Below are 1,587 nucleotides of genomic sequence, written 5' to 3' on the forward strand. Positions count from 1 at the left end.
ACAGGCTCTGTTGAGGTCTACAGGTTCTGTTGGGGTCTAAAGGTTCTTTTGGGGTCTACAGGACCAGTTTACATGTTCTGAAGCTGTCCAGTTCTGCTGACTTTCTAAACGTCCATTGTTCGGTCATATTTTTCATCAGGACTTTTTGATGAACACAGGAGAGAGAACAATGACAAACCAAGAGTCATGGACACATAAACAGATTTGTTGTCCCAGCGCCCCCCCCCTCCCCCCCCCCCCCACACACACACACACATGCACCCCAGCCCTGATCCATCATCATTCTGTGGGCTGGATTTGAATGACAAAGGTTTATGCTGTGCAATCAAACAGCGTCCCATTCTTTCGTTTTTTATAAATCACCGTGCCTTGGCTCAGGGACAGCAGTGACCGGTTGGACAACCTGACGCAACGATGGGCAAGGTAACGAACAGCCGCTCTCTGGCTCGGTGTGGCATCACCTTCAGAATGCCCTTATCATACTTCCTGTATAAGTGATAATTCTGTTCTCACAGATCATATTCTACGAAGACAAGAACTTCCAGGGGCGCTCCCACGAGTGCAGCAGTGACTGCGCCGACCTTCATTCCTACTTCAACAGATGCAACTCCATCAGGGTGGAGAGCGGCTGCTTCGTGGTCTACGAGCGGCCCAACTACACGGGTAACCAGTACTACCTGAGGAGAGGAGACTACTCTGATAACCAGCGAGTGATCGGCATCAACGACTGTGTCAGGTCCTGCCGTATGATCCCCCAGGTAGGTCTCAACAAAGTTTGAGTTTTGTTAGAGTTGTAGCTTTGATCCATTTGAAGTGAGAGATTAACAGTATCTGGTGTGGCGCCAGCATCATGGCTCCTACAGGCTGAGGCTCTACGAGCGTTTCGACATGTCCGGCCAGATGCACGAACTGGTGGACGACTGTCCCAACATCCAGGACCAGCTCAGCATGGCTGACTTTAACTCCTGCAGCGTGATGGACGGCCACTGGCTCCTGTATGACCAGCCCAACTACAAGGGCCGGGTGTACTACCTGAGGCCCGGAGAGTACCGCAGATACAGCGACTGGGGGGGCGTCAGCCCCAGGGTCGGCTCCATCAAGAGAATCACAGACTTCAACTGAATTTAATAAATGTTGATGAAATAAACGTTTATTTAATTATCCGTGTCTGTAGATTTACATCTGCTCTTTGATAACACCGTTTTCTTCATTGAGGAAAATAAAATGTGCCTGAAAAGTAATAAGGGGAGATTATGGAATGAAAATATCTTCTGTCTGGTTGAACAAACTGTATAAAGCTTCTAGTTGGAGTTTAATCTCCTTTCTGTGCTGGCATACCACACCAGACAATACCAGTGGTTCCCCTGTCCCAGTTCAGAGCCCTGCTGGGATCAGCTGGTTCATCTGTAACATCTGTTTTTGTGCAACCACAAGAGATATTTTTACCTTTGTCTTACTAAACTCAACAAGTTGAGTCTCAAAACAAGTTTGAAGCTAAACAAAACCCACAACTCATTAAGTGCATTAAGTGCTATATGTACATATACATATGTATATATATATATATATATACATATACATATGTAT

The 1,587-nt window shown here is 46.6% G+C and overlaps 1 protein-coding gene across 1 annotated transcript; it reads left to right on the plus strand.

Annotated features, from left to right (window-relative positions):
• The first annotated feature begins 377 nt into the window (after positions 1–377).
• On the plus strand, positions 378–1,122 carry LOC119419442 (gamma-crystallin M2). The gene is made up of 3 exons (XM_037686745.1): positions 378–423; positions 516–758; positions 847–1,122. The coding sequence occupies exons 1-3, from the start codon at positions 415–417 to the stop codon at positions 1,120–1,122; spliced, it is 528 nt and encodes a 175-aa protein (XP_037542673.1). The 5' UTR covers positions 378–414.
• Positions 1,123–1,587: the final 465 nt, after the last annotated feature.

The sequence above is a fragment of the Nematolebias whitei genome, chromosome 13 (genome assembly GCF_014905685.2).
Source record: "Nematolebias whitei isolate Nwh7 chromosome 13, NemWhi1, whole genome shotgun sequence".
NCBI lineage: Eukaryota > Metazoa > Chordata > Actinopteri > Cyprinodontiformes > Rivulidae > Nematolebias > Nematolebias whitei.